Source organism: Musca domestica, unplaced genomic scaffold (genome assembly GCF_030504385.1).
Source record: "Musca domestica strain aabys unplaced genomic scaffold, Musca_domestica.polishedcontigs.V.1.1 36, whole genome shotgun sequence".
NCBI classification, from domain to species: domain Eukaryota; kingdom Metazoa; phylum Arthropoda; class Insecta; order Diptera; family Muscidae; genus Musca; species Musca domestica.
The window spans coordinates 6,711,248-6,734,715 of NW_026712318.1; the positions used below are offsets into that span (position 1 = coordinate 6,711,248).

At 36.5% G+C, this 23,468-nt stretch overlaps 1 protein-coding gene across 1 annotated transcript in view; it reads right to left on the bottom strand.

The window, feature by feature from the left end:
• The window catches only part of LOC101890371 (fringe glycosyltransferase), a 79,266-nt gene that overhangs the window by 16,829 nt on the left and 38,969 nt on the right, over positions 1 to 23,468 (bottom strand). The window contains exons 2-3 of the mRNA XM_059126069.1: positions 21,429 to 21,923; positions 6,333 to 6,381 (exon numbers count right to left, since the gene is read on the bottom strand). Coding sequence (XP_058982052.1) covers positions 6,333 to 6,381; positions 21,429 to 21,923 — 544 coding nt within the window. The remainder of the gene's footprint in view (positions 1 to 6,332; positions 6,382 to 21,428; positions 21,924 to 23,468) is intronic.

Sequence of the window (23,468 nt, forward strand, 5' to 3'; positions counted from 1 at the left end):
AAATAAAGGGATTTCTAATCGATTTATTTTGGCAATTGTAACTCTCTGCCTATGTTACCCTTTACTTGGTGATGTGAAAAGTAATTTCTTTTGCTTTGTATTTTGAAGGAATAACCAATGTTTTTTGACCTCTTGATAATGCAGGAGATAGTTTGGTGACATTACCTCTTTTGTGTTATTCGGCTCATACAACATCGATGTTTCTGCTGAGTAGATTCGAAGTATCTTATCTTTCACCTTACCGGCAAAAACTCCAAATTTCTATATTCGCGTGTTCCCGGTTTCTGCTGGATTTTAGCCATAATCCCCTCAAATTTGTTTTTTTACAAATGCCATTCATTGTTTCCATAATTAATTAATTTTACGCACTTCCAGTAATCCTTTCCTCAAACAGGGGTTTTTATTTCCTACATATTCAAAATTAATTGGATTTTAAAAAAATGTCCATTAAACGAAAAAAACCGCATTTAATTGCCAACAAATTGAACGATTTAAAACAATAGCCCGACAACATTGTAATCGCCATCATAATCAAATGAATTACGCCGGAGGCTCATCATTGGCAGGTATTCAAGTTTATTGTGCATAGCAATAATAATACAACAACAACAATTAGTTCACAAATTTCTAATTAAAAAACTAATTTAAATTTTTTACTTTCAACGCAAGCGGCAGCCCATTTCTCATTGATCGCGAAAAGAAAGGAACGAAAAAAATAAAAAAAAACGGCGATACAAAACTAAAAACGCCAAACTCAAAACTCATTTTGCAATTCAATTAAAAATGCGGGCGAAACGTTATTCAGCAGATATTGTTTTTTTTTTTCTGGGTTCCTACATCTCTCCTGACAGCCAACAGAGGAATGTCGACAAAAAATAACCGAAACAACAGAATACAATTTAGTATTTTGCCCCGTCCTTAGCCCACGTTGCTGCAGATGCGTGCCTTTCGATGAGCTGACGTTGAAGAGAATCGTGTTTTTTTAATAACTTTTTTCACCTCTGTTCAGCGATTATTAATGGATATGGGTGAGGAGATAACCTTAAGCTAGATGATGGTGCTGATGCTGATGACGACGACGATGATGAAAAAATTAAAAACTAAATGAAGTGAAAACATTATAGAGAGTGAATCTTAGCCAAACAAAAACAGCAGCTATCCTTGCATAAATATTTTACAAAAAAGAAAAAAAAAATGGCAACAAAAAAAACTGTATTGATTGGATGGCATTGGATGGTTGTTGTGCTGTGCAAAAGCCGTCTACATTATTGTCTGGGAATATTTGAAATTATTGAAATGGGATTCTACAACAGTAGCTTCATTGGGGATTAAGTGGTAGTAGGAGTAGGGGTAAATGAATTTATTTCATTTGATTTCAAGTTTTTTGTTCATTTAGGTTTACAAAAATGAATTGATATTTTTTTATAAAATGTTAACCCTATGACACCCGAGCACCCAATAAACATTTGCATATGTTGTTGCTAATCCGAATTTAGTCAAAATTTCCCAGCATATGTAGTCTGACCAGTATATAATCGTGAGAAGTTTCAGCGATACAAAACTGACGATCTAAGAGTTCAGAAGTTGACATTGGAAACCCATAGCTTAGCCTAGGTCTGGACTAAGCAATCTAAAGGGTTTGAAACTTTAGTCGATTAGTGTCTAATCCAGAGCAGTTTTTGCGGATCAAGTTTACCGATCCAAGCGTAAGGAAGTAGACATTGAAAGACCAGGGGTTTTAAAATTTAGTCGTCTTCTACATGTTTGGGCGCCACATATACGGGGCGAAATGAAAAAAAAAATGCAACCAACTTCTGACTGCTATAATTTCCAAACCACTCGTCCGACAGCTGTTAAAATTAATCCAGTGACAGTTCATTATATTGTTTACAAGCGTACAAAAGCATTTTGGTGAGAATTTTCCAGAAAAAAGTTATTCGTGATGGAATTCAAGCGGGATAGTGTGATTTCCTTATATTTGGCTGGAAAACCAAAAGTGGCGATGACGATAGAGCACTTCAGCATTCAAATGTGCATAAATCTTTTGTGTCCCGTAGCATCCCTCGTTACCGTGATACTGGTAGCGTAGACCAACATCAAAGAAGTGGACGGAAGAAAACAGCAACATCAGCAGAAATGGATCGAAAAGTAAAGAAGCGACTTAATAGAAACCCGCGTCGCAGTGGCCAAAAAATGGCTCGTGAACTGAATATGTCGCAATATTCCTTTCGGCAAATATTGAAAAATGAGCTCGGAATTCCGCTTACACCGGCTTCGCTTAGCCGAAAGTGGTGAACTGCCGAATTTGTTTTTTTTTTTCGATGAGAAAACATTCGTTGTCCAGCAGTTTGTAAACAAACAAAATGATCGTGTTTACTTGCCAAAGAGGTCAGCTGAGAATATGCACCTTCTGTTGGCCACCAGAACTAAAGCTCCGGCCATGGTGTGGGCCGCCATAACAACCGATGGTCACTCTCCGCTCGTATTTATCCAATAAATGGCGAATATTATAGCGAAAATATTCTAGAGGGTGTATTAAAGCCTTGGGCACGCATACATTTTGCCCGCAGACCTTGGACATTCCAGCAGGACTCAACACCATCGCACTCAGCATGCGCCACTCAAGAATGGTTACAAGCAAGCGCTTCGCCGGGAATGGTCCAAAATACCGCAGAGTAACATTCGGGCAGCGTGTGACGGTTTCATTGGCCGTTTGAAGGCCATAATTCGTTCCAAAGGTGACCAATTCGATCAAATCTAAAGTTATTCTAAAATTTGATGCTATTTTCGGCATTTTTTGCTTTCATTCAGAAATTAAAAAAAAAAAGTAAAAAATATGGCGTTTGATTTTGTTGCTGCTTTTTTATTTCACCCTGTATGTATTTGTATCTAATAACAGTTCAATATAAGTCCCAGTGGTTGTTATTGTTTCAATGTTCTCAAATTCCATATTGATCGTATAAAAATTTAACCACTTTACTTGTATATTGAAATCACCCCTTCGATACTCCTTAAAAAAACTGCTGACCTTTATTGAAAATTTACCGTTTTCTTAATTTTGGTTTTTTTTAATTTTTAATATTTATTGTGGCATCATCGCCCTCAATCAACAGCAACGCCACAATAGGCTAACGCCTGTACTACCACATTTCCCAGCCCAGCATTGAGTTCTTTAAAATCATCAGCCTTATCGTTCGTCGTTGTATCCATCAAGTGGTTGGTTGGCTGGTTGGGCTCAGTTGGGTATTAGCACATAGCGCAACAGTGGCCACAATAAGGCGGTCAAGTAGGCGGAGCGGTTTGATGTGAGACTAAATTGGAATTTTTTTTCGTTCGTTCGTTCATCCCACTAAACAGAGGATGTAAACGCTGTTGTCGAGTAAATTTATATATATGTGGACTGCTGGCGAACGCGGAGTCCCCATAAAAAACGGAGTTGAAAATAAGGCTACAACATAAAAAATTACCAACTTTTAGAAAGCAATTAGCGTCTTTTGATGATTTTTTCAAGCAAAAGTAAGTCGAGGGCAACCGACGAAGAATGAAATGAAAATCGAAAACAAAAATAATAACACAAAACATTTACGAAAAAATAATAAAAAAAAAACTCATCAGTTATTTCTTTTTGGCCTCATATAACAGAGGAACATTATCAAAGCCAATCCTTTTTTGAGATGGATTGAGAGAGAGCGAAAAAAAAATATTTTTTTTTTTTGAAGAGTCATATAAATGGCTTGCATGAAGGTGGGGGTGAAGTAATGCAAAACAAAAACACGAACACTCACACATAACCTCTGCATCAAGAACAATCAACGGCAGCCAGCCGACAACATCGAGCTGCCAAAACGTTTTTTGATCTTTAAGTTTTGTTTGCTTCTTTGCCGTTTTGTTTTTGTTTGGGCCACACTCACTAAACACTTAAGCTCAGACGCACGCAATATTTTTTTCTTGGAGATTTTTTCTTTATTTTTGCTTTATGATTTGTTGATGGTTTTTTTTTTTTTTTTTTTTTTTGGTGAAGTTTTCAATTTGTCTTCTTCGTTTTGGCTGTTTGCATAAAATTCACACATACTACCTACAAACATTTCAAATGAATACCAATTTAAAAACTTGACGTTTTCTTGTGTGTCGGGATTTCTGTGTGCGTATTCCATCATCATTCCTGAAAATATGATTTCGTTTGCATTCAGAAGTTGTGTATTCAACAGGATATTGAAAATTTATTAAGATTTATGCATGATTTTTTAAAAGCCATTAAACAGTGCCCTTCATATGTTAACAACTTGGAAGTGAATGGCAATGGAAAATATTTACACAAAGGTATACAAGTTTTGCAGGTATATCCTTTGAAACGTTTGACATTTCAAAACAAAATTTATAATTGATAGAGTTAACGGAGGGAGTAAATAGAAATGTTGTTCGGGTATTCACAAGTCGATTTTCTTAGCCAAAACCGATTTTTGTCATCACAGATTTCACAGATTTAAATTTTATTAACCATGGAGGGTATATTAATTCTATCGTATCGTTTGTAACTCCTCGAAATACTCATGTTAAACCCAACAAATACTTATGTTAGACCCAAAATCATTATAGCGATTTCTGTATGTCTGTTACAATAAAGCCTTCTTTCGAACAAATTGAGATAGAAAGGGTAAAATTTTGCACACATGTGGATTTTGTCAGTTGGCAAGTTAGGTTTGAAAATATGCTATGTCGGCCCACGTTTTCGTACAGAGCCCATTGAACTCAATCTCACAATATTCGGTATTTTGACAATTTATATCACATTTTCTAACTTTATTGTTTAAAATTCGGTATAAATATTTATATAACTCCTGAGATGGGGCTTTGTCTATATACAGGGTGAGATGAAAAAACTGCAACCAAATTCAGACTAGCGTCATTTCTAAGCCAGAGATGAAAAAACTGCAACCAATTTCAAACTGCAGTCATTTTTAAGCCACTTGTCCGACAGCTGTTAAAATTATTCCAGTGACAGCTCATTATATTGTTTACAACTCTACAAAAGCATATTAGTGAGAATTTTCCAGAAACAAAGTTATTCGTAATGGAATTCAAGCGTGATCTTTATATTTTGCTGGTAAACCATAAGTGGCAATCGTCAGGGCACTCCAGCATATAAATGTGAATGAATCTTTTGTGTCTTGTACCATCGCTCGTTACGGTGATACTGGTAGCGTAGCCCGGCGTCAAGGATGTGGACGGAAGAAAACAGCAACATCCACAGAAATGGGTAGAAAAGTAAAGAATCTCTTCTTTGATCGCAACCCGCGTTGCAGTGGCCGAAAAATGGCTCATGAGCTAAACATATCGCAATATTCAATTCGGCAAATATTGAAAAATGAGCTCGGGGTAAAGCCATTGAAATTCCAAAAAGTGCAAGAGCTTACACCGCAACAGAAAGAAAATAGACTCAGAAGAGCTAAAGAGTTTCTTTGGTTAGTCGAAAGTGGTGAACTGCCGAATTTGGTTTTTTCTGATGAGAAAACGTTCGCTGTCCAGCAGTTGTAAACAAACAAAATTATGGTTTTTACTTGCCAAAGAGGTCAGCTAAAAATGTGCACCTTCGGTTGGCCACCAGAACTCAAGCGACGGCCCTGGTGATGGTATGGGCCGCCATAACATCCAATTATCGCTCTCCGCTCGTATTAACCGACCGTGGCATCAGAGCCTTGGGCACGCAAACATTTTGGCCGCAGACCTTGGACATTCCAACAGAACTCAGCACGCGCCACCCGAGAATGGTTACAAAATGAGGTTCCTCGCTTCATTTCCAGCGCAAAATGGCCACAAAAATCTCCGGATACCAATCCGTAAGACTATTGTGCACTAAAAAATGCCGAAGTGTCGATCACCTCAAGCAAGCGTTTCGCCGGGAATGGGCCAAAATGCCCCAGAGCAACATTAAAGCAGAGTGTGACGGTTTCATTGGTCGTTTGAAGGCCATAATTCGTGCCAAAGGTGACCGATTCGAACAAATCTAAACTTATTCTAAAATTTGATGCTATTTCCGACATTTTTTGCTTTCATTCAATAAAAAGTAAAAATTATGGCGTTTGACATTGTTTCAGTTTTTTTTTATCTCACCCTGTATATACTTTGTTGGGTCTAAAATTATTATTTCGATCAGTTACAAAGGGAATGGCTAACTTAATATATCCTCCCCTACTATAAGTGGTGAAAGGTATAAAAACCGAAGCAAGCATACAATTCTCGTTATTGGCGGCATTGTCTAAATATATTCCCATAGAGTTTAAATTTAAGTTTTCATAAACCATTTTTAAGATTTAAGGGCGGAATTTACTTACTTGTCTTTTCCTGATAGTACGGATCATCGGTGTCTGTAAAGAACCACGTCTGAAATGGAAAACAAAAAAAAACACCGAAGTTAATATCACATATCAAGTAATTTCAATATTTTTTTATGGATATTACAATGGACTAAGATTCAATTAACATTAAAGCTGACATCATTTGCTTTCTTGCAAAGCATTGCAGAAAAAGCTGCTGCAGCTACTAAACTCAATCGATTAAACTCCAGAGCAAAATAGCAAAACAAAACGACAATTTTTTATTGCCCGCCAGCAATCACAGCAGGCAAAGAATGAACAATCCAACTAATCTATACCCGCTCGACCACTTCAATTACATTATATATCCATATACATATGTATATTGAGATATATACATATATATTTAGAGTTGTAAAAATCATATTCTGTGCGCCATATAAACTGGGTCATTTTAATTGCAAACATTAAGTGCAAGACTGACAAACGGAACGGAAAAACGTTAATTAATCATAAACGAGTTTAATGGCTTTATTTCTTGATGTCGTTGTTGTTGCTGTTGTCATTGTATCGACGTGTTGGTTTTGAGCGACAAAAAAAAACGCTGAATGTTCAATTTTAAGATTGAGAACAAAAAAAAAAAGACCAGCATTGCATAGATAGATAGTTCACCATGACTAGATGGATAGGAATCTGAATGTATAACACAATGAAATATAAAGGTGTGTATATGGTGCACAAACACACTCACATACACAGAGAGAGGTGCAGGCAACTGGTGAAACTGGATAGTGAAACAACTTTTTCTATTTGCAATTTTTCAATTTTTGCATTATTGCCATTGCTACCATTTATTATACCCTACAACACTATGTGTTGGGGTATTATAAGTTTGATTGGGCCAAAAATTATGTAACACCTCGAAATATTGGTTTCCCACATAGGAAAGTATATATGGATCATCCTAGCTCGCCGAGCTGAGTCGATCTAGCTATGTATGTCCGTCCGTCCGTCCGTCCGTCTGTCCGTCTGTCCATGTTAATTTGTAATCACTCTACAGGTCGCAATTATGGCCCGATCTTCACGAAATTTGGAATGGAGGTCGGGGTTGGGCCAGAATAGAACCCTATTTCTTTTTGAGATGATCGCCAAATGTTTAGGGGTTGAAATGGACCAAATACTGAAAAAATGTCGGATTTTGCAGTAGCTATACTGGTCGCAATTATGGACCAATCGACGCGGAATTTCGCATGTATCTAGAGTTTAGGACGGGGAAGAAGCCTACCAATTTGGGTGGTCATCGGATAATATTTAGCGGGTAAAATAGGCCATATATTTTGGGTTGAAAAAATTCAACATTTTTCATTAAACTGCGAATATTTTAAATCCCGGCGAAATCACAAAGCCACGACAAGGTTACTTCTGACCTTTACATTGATGTTAACATCCAACAAATCGGATATATAGCAAAATATGTTCGATATATATGTCTATCAAAGAAGATATGATTGAAAGATCCCATATATGTCGAGAACGGCTGAACTGATTTCGACAGTTCTCATTAATTCAGAATGGCCTCTTGGCAGGAAAGAAAAAACGTCTAAAAAAATCGCATAAAAATATCTCTCTAAAGATGAAAATATTGATTTTGTAAAATTTTCTCATATTTTTTCAATTTTGTCATATTTTTGGCATATTTTCATTTTGAATTAAACATTTGGTAATATTTCTACAGCTAACAAAACTAAGTAGTTAGGATATCAGGATATCATATACAGATCGCATTTATGGCCCGATCTTACGAAATTTTGCATGGGGATAAGATACGGGTCAGAATAGAAGCCTACTCTTTTTGGAGATGATCGCCATATATTTAGGGGTTGAAATGGACCAAAAAACTGCAAAATTGTCGGCAGGTCGTAATTATCGCCCGATCATCACGCACATTTGAAAGGGGGGCATTGCAAAAGCCAAGCAATTTTGGATGGCCATCCAAAAATATTCAATGTGTGAAATAGTTTGCCAACTTTTGTAGACAAAATACGAAAATGTCCATTCCAGAGACTTTTTCGGGAATTCACAAATACAGGAAAGACGCACTTCTGGCTATTTCGTTAAGGCTGATTTCGTTGAAGAATATAGTCAAATGTGTGTATCTCATATAGATGCGTTTCAGTAAAAAAGCAATAAGAAATGTTAATCTTTTGCCATTTCTGAGAGATTATAGGTCTTTGGGAAATATTGGTTCCAGATCTAGGAAGACCATTTACGTGCAACATCTTCCAATAAAAACTGGAAATGAGCAAATTAGTTTAAGTTGCTATTATTCGGAAATTAGAGAACGAAACCTGATGGTTTTCTTTTATAATTTGTCACAATATCTTGTTGAATTCTTTCGAGTATCTCGCCTATATAAACTGCATCGTTTATTATAGTGTTGTAGGGTATTCAACGGTCGGCACCGCTCGACTGTAGCCTTTGCTTACTTGTTATAAGATATTGTTTTGTTTTCATATTATTTTTCAAGGCGTGTTGCTAAGTTGTTACTTCAATTTTGTCTTTAATGTTGTCAGAATAAGTTTTTTTTTTTTTTTTTTGAAGTGCAAGTCATAATATCATTTAAATAATGGAAAACCAGGGCTGCGGAGACGGGGCTATGGCAAATAGGTGGCGTGTCATGATCCCCACGAATATAATCCCCATTACAATTATATTATATTATTTATTTATTTAATCTTATTTTGTCATAACCTCCGTATTGGAATGGGGATTATGTCTAAAAAAATCGGTTATAATCTCCAGGAACTCAAGGATATAAACCCCCTAATCATGGGGATTACGCCTAAAACGATTGCGGACATAAACCCGATTATGGGATCTGTATTTTTTACTTGATTACGACAAAGTGAATTTCTCTTGGGGGAATACCTTTTTACCCGGTTTTTCGATCCGAAAGTACGGATACAAAAACCGGCTTTTAACCGGTTCCACAAAACTGATGTACAAAATGGGCATCATTTGAAAGAATATGGAAATACCTAAAAACAGCGTAAAATTCTCAGACGATTTATCTGTAGATAGTCCGTCCGTCTGTTGTAATCACGCTAGAGTTGTAACGAACTAAGATAGGAAGCTAAAATTTTGCATATATCAGCCTTTTATCTGCAAGTTCGAGGATGGACAATATCGGTCTACGATATAATATAGCCCCCATATTCTGTATTCTGAAGATTGTAGCCAAATTTTTAAATTGACTTCTCTGAAAATCCACATAAGAAGTTCCTTTTAAGTACTTGACCCCCTGGAAAAGTATTACCTATATAAGTATCGGCACCACCGAATATTCGAAATTTTGATGATTTTAGCTGCATTATTCAACGAAATGAATCTAAATTTCGTGCTTAGAGTTCCCAATGGGTATGCAAAAAAATGCGTATGCAGGGACACGTCTTCGTATTGACCCCATATAACGGTACCATCCAATTTTCGGTATTTTGATGATTTTAGCGACATTATTCACCGGAATTTCATATTTAGGAATTGTAATGCGTACTACAGTTTATGAAAAAAATTGGGTATGCAGGCCTATGTTTTCGAATGGCCCCATATAACGATACCTCCCAATATTCGGAATTTTGATGATTTTAGGGACATTATTCACCGGAATTGTTTCAAATTTCGTATTTAGAGTTCCTATTGGGCCCGTGACATAAAATTATCTATGAAGGTCCAGGTCTTCATATAGCCCATATATAACGGTAACTCCCTATATTAGGTATTTCGATGATTTTGGCTACACTATTCACTGGATTTTTTTTTCAAGTTTCGTATTTGAATATTGTAGTGGCCTACGACAAAAGTTGTATGTGCAAGCTCACGTCTTCGTATATAACGGAGACTTCCTATATTGGTATTTTTAAAACCTTAAAAGGATTTTTAACAGATTTTATTTTTTTTAAATTTCCAATTCCAAATGGTGGAGGGCATTCAAAGCATATCCAAATTAATCTACATCTCTCCATCCTAGAGAACAGTTATAGGTCGCATTTGAAAAACCACCACCAGATCTCAACATCAGATACCTCAATATCTTGGGCATTCCAGCTCTATTCCTTAACCCAATACAAAAGTTTGTATCACTTAGGACTTTACAACTATAGTACACATTTCCAAGACCACCACTAGACCTAAAAGTCTGATACTAAAAAATCCTCAATATAAAAATTTTCGAATTCTAACTCTATCTCTTCACCGAATACCCAATATATTACCACCAAGGATTTTTCGAACATATAAAATAAATGTATAAATGTGTACTAATATTTCGGAATTCCAGCTATGTGGATTCTCATAAATGCAAATCGTACAAAAAGTAAGTACGACTTCACAAGGCTTCCGACATACCCCAATACTATGCCCAAATGTCCAAAACTACTTTCGTACCTCAATCATAAAATCATAAAGAAATCTCGTTAAGCAATTTCAGGACTCCAACTCTATCGGTTCTCCCAAAATATAAATTATACGAAATTTAGTACCATTTACTACACATAAGTACGAATTTCCAAAACTACCTACTTTTCTCAGTCATAGAATGCAATAGTAACGTTCTTTCTAAATTTCAAAATTCCAACTCTTTTTGTACACATAAGTGCAAACATCCAAAACTTCCTCCATATCCCAATCCTACACTCCGCCAGTAATGTTAATATCAAGTTTTCTCCAACTTCAAATTGTACTAAATTTAGTACCGTTAGTACTTTTCGTATACATGATATACATGACTTCCATAACTACCTCCTTGCATTGACTCTACTCCTCAACCGTGATGGCCATTCCAAAAATCAAGTTTTTAGCTTTAACCGTTCACATGCTACGAGATGGTGCCAAATGTAGTACATTTCAGTACTTTTAGTACACTTTTAGTGAGAATTTCAAGTAAACCTTTGGTACAACTATTATACACTTCGTCAGTGATTCTTATTCCAAATTTAAGAGTTATAGCTCTACTGCTTCCTCAAGTACAAGGGGTACCATATTCAGTACCTGTTAATACTTTTCATACTGTTCTATTGCGAAATTCCAAAAACCCAGCCTTATCTGACCTCTTCGAACCAAGAATAACCCTCACCCAAAATTTCAAAATTCAGTCATAATAATAATTGCAATGGGGAGTATGCCCGGACAACTAGCAAATACTGGAGATTTGCAGGCTCTCCTTTCGCGAAGAGCAACTCCATGATATCACATTGCAAAAAACAACCTTTCAAAATAAAAAAGTGGCTCCAGGGACAGAAGAAAGCCTCTGCGAATGTCCCCTATTCCATTCTATGTTAAAGAGGGAAAAATAGGACCATTGTTGAAATGCAGTTATTATTCGTTATTCTACAGATGTTTTGCTACGACTTCTCCATTTCTGTGAATACAGACTCGATTTTCGGCCTATGATGTTGAATTTCTTATTTAATGTCCTTGTTCTGCTAAGACCCATTCATAAGCTGCCTGGTGGTGTAAAGTGTAATAACTTGTCACCTTTTTTCGATAACGTAGAACATTTCCTCATCAGCATTCCTGCCATGTTAAAAAATGAGCTCTAAACTCAATTTACCAACTTTACATAAAATCATTGAAAAACTGCAATTTTCTCTCGAGTATATCAATGGGATTCAACAAACCAAAGAAGTTAGTAAAAGAAAAAAAATACCAATATCAGAACTTTCTACAATATTCTTTGTCTTCTTCTTCTTCTTTTGTTTAGTTCTGTTTTCAAGAAACAGTCACCACCAACCATTCAAAATTGTATTTTGTTTTGTCCTGTTTGGCTTTGTTACTGCCATACAAAAATGGTCACATTTGTTGTCGCCGTCATTGTCATGCATGACTGGAACGTGCTCAGAAAATAGTTTCGGTTGTTTTCGTTTTATTTTTTCTAATTTTCTGTTTTTTTTTTTTCTTTCATTTTGCAAGCCTGTAGACAGGCGATTTGTAGTGTTCCCTTTTTTCGGTATTTGGTTTTGGAGGAACCCTACAGTGGGGACATTACATTTTTTAAAAATATCGGAAAGGATGGCAAAATGAAGAGTGATTTTTCTCCTTTATCTTTTTGGCAACAAGCACATTTCGGGTTTTGTTTCACTGTCAAAGGTCTTCTGTTTGGTGTATAATTTAAGAATGGGTCGTCTTACAAACGAACAACGCATGCAAAACAGAGAATTTTATTATCAAAATGCTTGCTCTTTTAATGAAGTTCATCGAGCGCTTCTTCCTTTTTAATAGCCTCCACCATATATAGTTTGGAGGTAATGTCAAATTCGTCTTTCCGTTTGTAAATAATCGAAATAATAATTTACATATAATCTTGATCAGCGTAAAATTCTAAAACACTTTAGCCCATTCCGTCCGTCTGTTATAATCCCGCTAGAGTCAAAATAAATTAAGATAGGAAACTAAAATTTTACATAGATCAGTTTTTTCGTGTGCAGGCAGGTCAAGTTCGAATATGGGCAACATCGGTCCACGATATCGTACAGGCTGAGATGAAAAAATTGCAACCAACTTCAGACTGCTGTCATTTCGATGCCACTCGTCTGACAGCTGTTAATTATTCCAGTGACAGCTCATTTTATTATTTACAAGCGTACAAAAGCATTTTGGTGAGAATTTTCCAGAAAAAAAGTTGTTCGTGATGGAATTCAAGCGTGATAGTGCGACTCCTTTATATTTGGCTGGAAAACCACAAGTGGCTATCGTTAGAGCACTCCAGCATTGAAATGTGAAAAAAAAAATTTTGTCACGTACCATCGCTAGTTACCATGACACTGGTAGCGTAACCCGACGTCAAGGAAGTGGATGAAAGAACACAACAACATCAGCAGAAATGGTTCGAAAAGTAAAGAGGAGACTTGATCGAAACCCGCGACGCAGTGTCCGAAAAATGGCTTGTGAGCTGAACATATCGCAATATTCCATTCGGTAAATATTGGAAAATGACGTCGGGGTAAAGCCATTGAAAATCCAGAAAGTTTAAGAAGTTACACCGCATCAGAAAGAAAATAGAGCTGAAGAGTTGCTTCGCTTGGCCGAAAGTGGTGAACTGCCGAATTTGGGTTTCTCCGTCTCCGATGAGAAACATTCGTTGTTCAGCAGTTGTAAACAAACAAAATGATCGTGTTTACTTGCCAAAGAGGTCAGCTGAAAATGTGCACCTTCGGTTGGCCACCAGAACTCAAGCGCCGAACATGGTGGTGGGTCGCTCGTATTATTCGACCGTGGCATTAGAATAAATGCCGGATATAATAGCGAAAATATTCTGGAGGGTGTATTAAAGCCTTGGGCACACAAACATTTTGTCCGCAAACCTTGGACATTCCAACAGGACTCAGCAGCATCACACTCAGCACGGGCCACCCAAGAAAGGTTACAAAATGATGCTCCTCGCTTCATTTCCAGCGCATAATGGCCACTAAAATCTGCGGATACCTATCCGTTGGACTATTGTGTCGGGAGTGTTTTCAAAAGCAAGGCACTAAAACATACCAAAGTGCCGATCACCTCAAACGAGCTCTTCGTCAGGAAATGGACCAAAATACCGCAGAACAACATTCAGGCGGCTAGTGACGGTTACATTGACCGTTTGAAGGCCATAATTCGTGCGATAGGTGACCAATTCTAACAAATCTAAACTTATTCTAAAATTTGATGATATTTCCGACATTTTGTGCTTTCATTCAATAAAACTGTATATTTCACCCGATTTGGTGTTTAATTTCCTCACATTCGTCATATGCACCCCACAAGAATGATATGTGGTACGATATATCAGATACCTGTGTCAAATTTTATAAAGATCGGTTCAGATTTTGATATAGCTTCAATGTATATTCTCAACCGATTTGGGGTTAATTGTGCACCAAATGGCCAATATCGGTCCAAAAAAACTGAATTTTGGCACATCCGACAGAATTTAGACTAGAAGCAAGTACATTAATTTCGTGTATATATTTTTGATCTGATTTTGGTATTTAAGTCCCTCACATTCGTAATTTTCATTCGACAACAATGTTATTTGGTACCAGTTATCAGATATAGCCCAGAAATGCCTTTGCCACATTTGCCAATATAAGTCCGAATGGCCTGAATTTTGGCATATTCGACCGAATTCAGACTAGAAGCAAGTAAGTCAAATTTGGAGGAAATCGGTTCAGATATAGCTGTAGCTCCCATATATATGTTCCATCCGATTTGGTGTATAAGTCTATTATATCCTTAATATACACACATTAGACAACAATTATATTTAGTACCAGATATATTATAAAGCTCTGAAATACCTTTGTCTAATTTTATCGACATCGGCTAAGATTTGGATATATCTCCCATATATCCTTAATCCGATTTCAGTTTTATTGTGCAAATAATGGCTAATATCAGCCCAAATGGAGTGAATTTCGGCTCCGATTTATATTTTTTTAATATAATCCTCCTCCAAGTGATATCATGCACTCTATAACGAACTATAACTGCTCTAAAGCCAAATGCTGATAGATGGTATGGGCTACTTGAAAAAAATTCTTTTGTTGCGGAAGCTCTACTAAATATGCATAGAGGTGAAGGGTATTATATATTCGGCCCCGCCCGACTTTTGACTTTTCCCTACTTTTTTTTTTTTCCTTTTTTGAATATTGAAACTTAACTAATATTCGAAATTTTACAAAACTCATGTACTTAAATGTACTTTTCTGTTTCCTTTCTAGAAATGTATGCACGTCGTTTGCTGTTTTTTTTTTTTTCATATTTCGGTTTTGTTTGAAAGGCAGAAATAAAAATAAACGAAGAGAAACACAGAAAAACAATCGTCTTCTTCTGAAGAACTCATAAATCCTGAACGTGCCTTTGCATACTTTGATTACGTTTTGTTTGTCATGGTCTTTGCGCATTTAGATGGCTGGCTGAATGGCTGGCTAGATGGCCAGGCAGACAGACATGCAGACCACCACTCACAGTTATGTCAGCCAAACCAGAATCGTCTGGATAACTGGCAATGCCATTTGGGTCTTACGCCATGTTTTCGTTTTGTTTTCCATTTGAAAACATTTCATTTTTGTTTTCATTTGACATTTGTGGACCTGGGGACATGAGTGAAATTTTCCCTAATCCAGTAATTTGATTTTTTTTCGGTAGGAAAAACAAATCGAGTGCAACCAAACACTAACACACACACACCCTCCTGAAGGGGGAACACAAAAGTATTTTCATTTTTTTTTTTTTTGGACTAGGTGTCCGGTATGTGACCAAGCATACAGATTTGAAATAACAAAAACAGTTAAAATGACAAATATTTCTAAACTATGCAGGAAGAAATAATAAAAAAACGGAATGGCATCAAACAACAAAAAACATATGCATTTTTCATTCCATTAAACGTTTTACCATCATCTGATTTTGGTGGATGCTGTCTGTCAGCAGCCAAACATCAGCTCACATTTATTACTACCTGTGTGTATGTGTTTGGGACCACAACCACCTTGGTGGTCATAAAATGAAGTTAAAAGGTTTAAACTTGTCCACGGACATGGAGCTGGATAACAACATGTCGCCCAAGCGATGTTCAAATCATAAATGGCTAGGAGAGTTACAGCATTTTTTTTTTCCAACATTTATGATTTTATAATGTGGGAGACCACTTAAGGTAATTAAGAGTGCCATAACGTAATATTATTTTTAAATATGTCATTAACACTCCAACAAAGTTGGATCAGCATTCACAGTTGTTTAAAGGTTTGTATGTACAACAGGTAGATTTGTATGTGTGTGTAGTGTACGGGTGGCAGTTAAATGAGTAGCTTCATTATGATTTGTTTATGCATCCCCATGTTCCACCTTCAAAATTGTTGCTACTGCTGCTGCTGTTGTTGTATGCGATACCGACTATATGCCTTATGGGCGTAACGTATTTGTGGAAAAAGGCACGAATTTTATTATTTGTTAATTTGTTGTAGCTGCAGGGCTTAAAAGGGGCACACGGAAACCTATGAAACTCAATACGGTAGTTAAAAAGTTTTTTGAATTAATTGTAAAATTTTTGAATTGACAAATTATTAAAGAAAGTCTATAAAAGTATTTTTTTTGGGGCGGAATGGAAAATTAATTTGAATTTACACTATTCAAGCCAAATAAAGATCTTGTAAGTAAGAAAGACCACACAGATATATCCGCCTTTGAAATACATGTGAAAAAATAAGTTAAAAAGCAATAAGTTCGGCCGGGCCGAACTTTGAATACCCTCCACCATTTGGAACGAATTTGGAAATTTTCAAAAAATAAAATCCTTAACAAATTCTGTTTAAATTTTAAAAATACCGAATATAGCCGTTTTATTGCGGTCTATACGACATAGACCTAGCCATTGTTTGTCATAAGCCATTACCATATTCAAATTCGAAAACTTGAAATAAACGGTGAATAATGTAGCTAAAATCATCAAAATATCGTATATAGGGAGGCACCGTTATATCGGAGCTGTGTGAAGACCTGGACCAGCATAGACAATTTTCTGTCATAGGCTGTAGCATCCATTACGAAGTTCAAATACCAAATTTGTAACAATTCAGGTTAATAATGTAACTAAAATAATCAAAATACCGAATATAGGCAGATATCGTTATATGGGGGGGGGGGGGGGGGGGGGGGTCTACACAAAGACGTGGACCTGCACAGTAACTTTTCTGTCTTAGGCCGTAGTATCCCTTTCGAACTTCAAATACCAAATTTGAAACAATTCCGGTGAACATTACCAATAAAATAATCAAAATACCGAATATTGCGAGGTACCGTTATATGGGGGCTATACGACGACGTGAACCTGCACAGTAAATTTTCTGTCTTAGGCTGTACTAGCCCTTTGGAATTTCAAATATCAAATTTGAGACAATTCCGGTGAATAATGTCGCTAAAATCTTCAAAATACCGAATATCGGGAGGTACCATTATATGCGGGCTATATAAAAACGTGAACCTGCACAGACAGTTTTCTGTTTATACTTCAAGGATTGTCATCAATTAAATCTTCTTAAATACCAAATTTGAAACAATGTCGTGGGTAAATGTGACTAGGATAATCAAAATACCGAATATGTGTGGGTATCGTTACATGTGCGCTATAGGCAAAACGTGGACCTAAATATTCAATGTTCTGCCACCGGGCTAGAACCCATTATGAACTGCAAATACCAATTTTTATCAAAATATCGAATATCGGGAGTTACCGATGTATGGGGTCTATACCGAAAAGTGGACCTATACCTTCCATATTTCGCCACACGAGCTACAATCCATTATGACCTACAAATAGCAATTTTTAGACAAATCCTTGGAAAAATGTGGCAAAAATCATCAAAACTCCGAATATCGGAATGACAAAGTTAATGTACCCTCCTTTCCAAGGTGGAGGGTAAAAAAAAAACAAAAAGGTTTACATTTCCGAACTAAGGGACAAAAATAGTGTTGTCTGGACATAGAAGCCATTTTAAGGGATTGCAAATTTAGGAGACCTTCTAAAAATCTGCCATTGATACCCAAAAAAATTTTTTTGGTGTTTGAAGGCACTTTTAGAAGGTCTCCTGTATACCGGGTCTTCAACAGACCGAAAATCTTCAAGTCATATTCTGTAGACCGAAGACTTTTAAACAGACTTTTGTAAGCCGATCATTTTTTACCGACTTCTAATATAGACATTTAAACCGTTTTATACAAATAGACTAGGTATTGTATGGTATTTTTATCTAGATCTCTAATTGTGTTTTTTTATAAGAATGAGTTTGGAAGGGTCAAAAGGATTTTTACGAAAAAATCATTTTTGTAAGGAAAAGACAAAAGTCGGGCGGGGCCGACTATATGATACCCTACACCACTATGTTCATTTAGTAGAGCTCTCGTAACAAAATAATTTATTTGAGCTAAATATATCGCATTATTCCATTAGGCACATATTGAAATATGAGCTCGAGATAAGCTATTGAAATTCCAAAAAGTGCAAGAACGTTTCATTTCCAGCGCACAATTTCCACCAAAATCTCCGGATACCAATCCGTTGGACTATTGTGTCTGGAGTTGGTTGGCACTAAAAAATACCAAAGTGTCGATCACCTCAAGCAAGCGCTTCGCCGGGAATGGACCAAAATACCGCAGAACAACATTCGGGCAGTGTGTGAAGGTTTTATAGGCCGTTTGAAGGCCATAATTCATGCCAAAGGTGACCAATTCGAACAAATCTAAACTTATTCTAAAATTTAATGCTATTTCCGACATTTTTTTGCTTTCATTCAATAAAACTTAAAAATTATGGCGTTTTACTTTGTTTCAGTTTTTTTATCTCACCCCCTGCAGATTTATATATTTTTTTTTTTTAATTTTGGTAACTTATAGTTAAATTTAACGTAGAATATTTATGTCTTTGGCGTCATCTCCCTAAATGTTGTTTTATGGAACTTTTTAATAGATTTTTTGAACGTCGTTGAAGAAGAGGACCAAAAAGACACATTCAGTTCATGGAGTGTTTATATGTCATATTTCCGAAAGCACTATATACCTAAAATCCATGAAAATCTTAATTTTAATATTTTCCAAAACTCTACTTCCATAATCTACTCGGTTTCTATTCTAACTATTTTTTTTTCTGCTGCAGAGTGTAATAAATAACTAATTTATTTAAATTCTTCTGCTAAAGAAATCTATAAATTCCCACATCAATATATTTTTAATTAAATGGAAACATTCTCAAATACCGTTCACACGCTATAAAAACAAAAAATTGTACCCTAAAGTGTTATACTTTAAAGTGATTCATTCCCACACTTGGGCAAAAAGCAAGAGATTCAAAGATATAACCATAAATCTTCAATTAAATATTTCCCCTCAATTCTCTAGCGATACATTAATTTGGATGTGTGTATAAATGTATGTACAACTAGGTATCTTCAAGATGATATGTTTAATAACATATATCTTGTCACAACTATTTTCAAGGGATTTTGAAAATTTTTAAATATTGTTCCCACCACATCTATCCCCCAGTAGAATTTCATTAATATTGTCATCCATTCATGAAATAGCGCTAGTTTTACTTAATTTAATTTTTCATTCTCTGTTTTTTTTTTCTTCTTTCCTACACATGGTAATGTTATGATGTGAGATTACGTGAAGTTGGTGGTAGCCGGCCGTGGTGGTGTCGCATTGGGTGTCATACACACACACACACCCAAACTGCTTCTTAGTACTTCATGGAGTACATAGTCCTTCACTTAGTTCTAGTTTTATGCCCTAACGAGTGCTGACATACTTAGTTCTTAAAGACACTCTTCAAGGTATGCTCAAAAGACTCCCTACACCGTTATGAGGTTGCGTGAATGTGTGTGTGTGTGAGTGCGGTGTGAAATATTCGGAGGGGGAGTTTTTCCAGCAATTCTTTTTTCCATAATCTTTTAGTTTTCATTTCTTTATTACAGCATACCAAGGAGGAGTTTATTTGATGCAGTGATTTCATGATGACGACAACAACGGCAACGAAAATAAAATTTATGATTCCCACTTTCCCTTTTGAAAATGGGTTAAGTGCGGGTATGTATGTGAATTGTTTTTCCTTTCTTTGTGAAATTTTTATTTTCTGAGAATTGAAATTTTATGCACAAAATTAATTACAAATATTTAAAAAAGGATTCCAATCATAGCTTATTAAGTATATTTTAAACCTAAAAATTGGTATTTGTCGGAAATCGTAAAAAACATTTAATTTTGGACAAAAATACGTTTTAAAATTTTCTCTGAGTATCTGCCAAGAAAAAAATCGGAAGCTAAAAGAACTAAATAACCTATTTTAAAATAATGTAAACAAACAATCTACTGCCTGAAAATAATGGGCTATATTTGGATCAACGTTCCGAAAAAAATACGAAAATAATTGAGTATCGTTACCGTGATACTGGTAGCGTAGCCCGACGTCAAGGAAGTGGACGGAAAAAAACAGCAACATCAGCAGAAATGGTTCGAAAAGCAATTAGGCGACTTGATCGAAGCCCGCGTCGCAGTGGCCGAAAAATACTTGCTAAAGAGGTCAGCTGAAAATGTGCACCTTCGGTTGGCCACCAGAACTCAAGCGCCGGCAATGGTGACGCCGTTACAGCCGATGGTCGATCTCCGCTTGTATTAATCGACCGTGGCATCAGAATAAATGCCGAATATTATCGCAAAAATATTCTGGAGGGTGTATTAATGTCTTACGCATGCAAACATTTTGGCCGCAGACCTTAGACATTCCAACAGGACTCGGCACCATCGCACTCAGCATGCGCCACCCAAGTATGGTTACAAAATGAGGTTCCTCCCTTCATTTCCAGCGCACAATGGCCACCAAAATCTCCGGATACCAATCCGTTGGACTATTATGTCTGGAGTATTTTGGAAAGCAAGGTTGGCTCTTAAAAATACCAAAGTGTCGATCACCTCAAGCAAGCGCTCCGCTGGAAATGGGCCAAAATATCGCAGAGCAACTAAACTAAATCGTCAAAAAAGCGAAAATCGTGAGGAACCGCTATATATGGGGGCTATACCAATTAGTGGACCAGAATCGAACATTCTTTGCAAGGAGAAAACAGACCTACCCAGAACCCCAAATATAAAATTTCAGCTGATTTGGTGGCAAAAACCTTCAACGTATCGAAAATCGAGAGGTATTATTATATTGGGGCTTTACCAACTTGTGGACCTGTAGCGAATATTTTTTACAGGGAGAGATCAGACCTACCAAGAACCCTAAAGGTAGGGTCTCAGCTTATTTTGTTGGAATTTGTGTCGAAACCCTTCAAAATACTGAAAATCAGGAGTTACAGTTATATAGGGGCCGATACCTACGTGGAAACATGGATCAATATAGCTCTAGATTAAGTAATGTGGACTCCATTGAGATTTCAACTGAGATACAGGCGTACATCGCTAAATTCTTTTCTTCTTTTATATATACCTTTTGGGGTCTCTCACGAATATTTCCAGGTGTTCCAAACGGAATAACAATTTTTATGATGGTTTCAAAACGTAACTTCAACATCTTCCTCCTCCACTTACCTGATCCTTGGCCAATTGGAACCATGTTTTGACAATCATGGCCAAACGACTGTCGTGATAGCTTTTTGTGGTCTTCACACTAATGAAGATATCATCCAATTCGGTGGTGGGTGGCTTTGGTGTACCCGTCACCGAACGCTGTGACAGGTCATGCAACAAATGTTTATTTCGCATGTAGTGGACCGATGCTGTCGGCCTTTCCACCGGCAATTCAATATCGGAAAAATTAAAACTATGAAAATCTTTGCGTATTATCACCGTTGTTGGCTGCATAACTGAGGAGTGGACGGGGTTCGATAGCACCTCCATTGCAGCCCGCATTGACTGTGACTCTGACTGTGTATGTTGTGGCTTGGAGGTTGGATTTGCAGTTGGCGCCGCCACCGCGGGTGTATTTGTACTTGAGCTTTCATATTGTAATAGTTTCATATGATGTGTTTGAACTTCGCTGATTTTTTGATTGTGATATTTTTGTGCTGCGGGATTCTGAGAAATCTGCAATAAAAAAGAGAAACAGTGGATAAGACATTGATTTAATATTAAGCGATTAAAATCTTGAATATCTCTCTCTTTCTTTGCATGGCCCGATGACAAAAGTTTTAACGAACTCTCACACAAACACCAGCAGCGCTGTAATGCGTTTAAACAGCATTAAATGGTGACAAACACCATTTAACCATACAAAGCGCTCACATTGAAGCTCAACAATGGGGGGTCATGTGGTGTGTATGTATGTACGCTTAAATCGTTTTGTATCGCTCGGATTAGGAGGTGAAGAGTATTATGGTTTTGTATTGCAATTTATAGACACTCGAAGTGAAATGTGTATGTAGGTTAAATCCATTAGATTGATTATTTTGAAAGGAAAAATACAAAGAGCGAGAGAGAGAATTTGGAGTTAAGCTGTACAGAATCTGAGGAAATTATATTTACACTCTGCGTCGAAATGATCAATATAAAAATTGCGGTTATAAACGATTTAAAAACCACGTAAATCCCAAGGAAGTAGTATATATCTAAACTCTCTCAGAATTAATTTGTATACCCTCCACCATAGTATGGAGGGTATATTAAATTTGTCATTCCGTTTTTAACACCTAGAAACATACATTTTAGACGCCCCAAAATTTGTATATACCTGATCAGCATAAAATTCTATGTCGATTTAACGATGTATGTCCGTCCGTGGAAATCAAACTAGCTTCCGAACGAAATGAAGTAGGTTGATAAAATTTAACTCTAATGTACATTATTATTATCTGCAGGACTTTTGGTATTGAAAATGAGTCATATAGTTCCTCGACTTCGTATAGTCCTCATATAACGGTACCTCCCGATATTCGGTATTTTTACAATTTTAGCGACATTATTTACCAGAATTTTTTGAAATTTTGTATTTGAAGTTCGCAATGGATACTACAGCCTATTACAGAAAATTGTCCGTGCAGGTCCACGCCTTCGTATAGCCCCCATATAACGGCACTTCCCGATATTCAGTATTTTGATGATTTCAGCGACATTATTCATTTAAAGTTCGTAACAGATACTACAGTTTACGCCAGAAAATTGTCTATGCAGGTCCACGTCTTCGTATAGCGGCCATAAACGATACCTCCCGACATTCGATATTTTGATGATATTAGCAACTTTATTCACCGGAATTGTTTCAAATTTAGTATTTGAAGTTCGTGATGGATACTACAGCCTATGACATAAAATTATCTGTGCAGGTTCACGTCTTCGTATAGCCCCCCTATAACGGTACCTCCCAATATTCGGTATTTTGATGATTTTAGCGGCATTATTCACCGGAATTATTTAGAATTTGGTATTTGAAGGTCCTTATAGGTACTACAGCTTAAGACAGAAAATTGTCTGTGCAGGTCCACAGGTCTTCGTATAGCCCCCATATAATGATACTTCCCGATATTCGGTATTTTGATGATTTTAGCGACATTATTCATAGGAATTGCTTAAAATTTGGTATTTGAAGTTCGTAATTGATACTACAGCCTAAGACAGAAAATTGTCTATGCAGGT